The sequence below is a fragment of the Echinops telfairi genome, unplaced genomic scaffold (assembly GCF_000313985.2).
Source record: "Echinops telfairi isolate 266 unplaced genomic scaffold, ASM31398v2 ScPeMD7_7475;HRSCAF=8513, whole genome shotgun sequence".
Taxonomy (NCBI): domain Eukaryota; kingdom Metazoa; phylum Chordata; class Mammalia; order Afrosoricida; family Tenrecidae; genus Echinops; species Echinops telfairi.
Window position 1 is genome coordinate 1,926,858 of NW_022111379.1, and position 1,746 is coordinate 1,928,603.

The 1,746-nt window shown below is 67.7% G+C and overlaps 1 protein-coding gene across 1 annotated transcript in view; it reads left to right on the forward strand.

Annotated features, from left to right (window-relative positions):
• Positions 1-768: 768 nt before the first annotated feature.
• SMAD6 (SMAD family member 6) overlaps positions 769-1,746 on the forward strand; it is an 82,611-nt gene continuing 81,633 nt past the window's right edge. The window contains exons 1-2 of the mRNA XM_045285657.1: positions 769-935; positions 1,453-1,640. Coding sequence (XP_045141592.1) covers positions 769-935; positions 1,453-1,640 — 355 coding nt within the window. The remainder of the gene's footprint in view (positions 936-1,452; positions 1,641-1,746) is intronic.

The following is a 1,746-nucleotide window of genomic DNA, read 5'->3' on the forward strand; positions in this document are numbered from 1 at the left end:
CGCCGGAAGAAGCATGGCCTTTACACACCTCCCTTTCTACACAGCAGAGACGCTGGGGAAGGGGGTGGAGGGAGCACCTGGTCCCTAGCGCCCTGGCGACCGAGCCGCCCCGCCCTCTCCAACTCTCCCCGAGTAAGCCCGGAACCCCCAGGCGCAAGGCGTCCCGCGGGCCGTGTTTGGCCCGGTGGAGCGGCCCCCGACTTTGCGCTGGGGGTGTGGAGTCCTCGTGCCGTCACGGAAGATCCCGCTGCCCTGGCAGCTCGGCCGCCCCCTGCTCCCAGGCGGCCCGAGCCAGGAAAGCACACACGCACACCCACTTTTATTAGCCTTCCGTGGAAGAGGGGTTTGGATCCACTCTAATAAACTGGTGTGTGTTCTTTTAAGTCTGTGCACAAGCCACAGGGAGGCAAAGCGCTCTTTTTGCATCCAAGGATCAGTGTATCTGCCGGGTCCCCGCGCGCCCGTCCGTAACTCGTGTGTGTGTGCACGCGCACTCGTGTGTGCGCCAGCATCCGTGCCCGGGGCGCAACACGAGCCGGAGAGCGGGCTGCAGGCGCTGTCAGGCCCGGGGCGGTGGTGCTGGGTGGGGGGGGAGCGGGGGCCCGGGCTCGGCCGCCCCGCCCCAGGAGCCGGCCCCTCCGAGCCTCGGGCCCAGCAATGGGACGTGTTCTCCTTTAAGAGTTAAGAAACTTGAAACCTTGTTTGCGCAACAATCAGCGCCGCGGAGCCGCCAAAGTGTCTAGACTGGCATATGATGGGAGGCAGCCAATGACTCCGCGGCGCTCCTCCGGGGGCCCTCCGTGTGCGTTTGAGGAGAACAAAAAAGCGAGCGAGCGAGCCGAGCGGGGGAGCGAGCGAGGGAGCCGATCCGAGAGCGAGCGAGCCGCCGGGCGCTGCCTCGCCAGACCTCGCCGGGACCGCGGGGCCGCCGGGAGGCACGTTTGGTGGAGGGGGGTAGGGGCGACCTCAGCAGCCGCGGGCTGCAACCTCTGCCTCCACGGATTGCATTTTAAATGAAGGATTCCCAGCAGCCCTTCGGGATTTCTACAGCTCCACTCAAGTGTTGACACCGCGTTCCGGAGAAACTCGCTCCAAGTGCATCCAGCGCCCGAGACCCGAGCCGGAGTGGGTCTTCCGTGCATGCAAATCCGGGCAGTTGGGCTTTCTTTTTCCTCCTCCCTCTCGCAGGGGGCGAGAAGGGAGCTGGGGGGGTCTCCGCGAGCCTGCCCCTCGGATCCTGCAGGACCAGCCCGTGTAGTTCAGCGCTTGGGTGTTGGAGGCAGGGCTTCCCCCAAACCTTCGGCGCGAGCGCTTTGTGCTCCCGGACCAGCCGCGCAACTTTGGAAGGCTTGCCGGCCCATGCGGGGTCTCCCTGGCGGCGCGGCGCCCGCAGCCCCCCTAACGCTCGAGGGCTGGAGGTGCTGAGCAGCCCGGCCGCCGGGGTCCATGTAGCCGCGGGCCCGGCGCGCACTGTGACTCGGCGAGCGCGCGTGCCCGGCCGCCCCTCCTCGGCGAACTCCCTCATGTTGCAGCCCCGCGGCGCCCCCTCGACGACAAGCTGTGCGCAGTCTGCACGGCGCCCGGCGGCGGAGCTTCATGTGGGGCTGCAGCCGGCGCCCTGCTGAGGGATCGGACCCCCGGTAACCGGAGACCGCCTCCCTCCCACCCCCGGCGCCCAAGGATATCGTATGTTCAGGTCCAAACGCTCGGGGCTGGTGCGGCGACTTTGGCGAAGTCGTGTGGTCC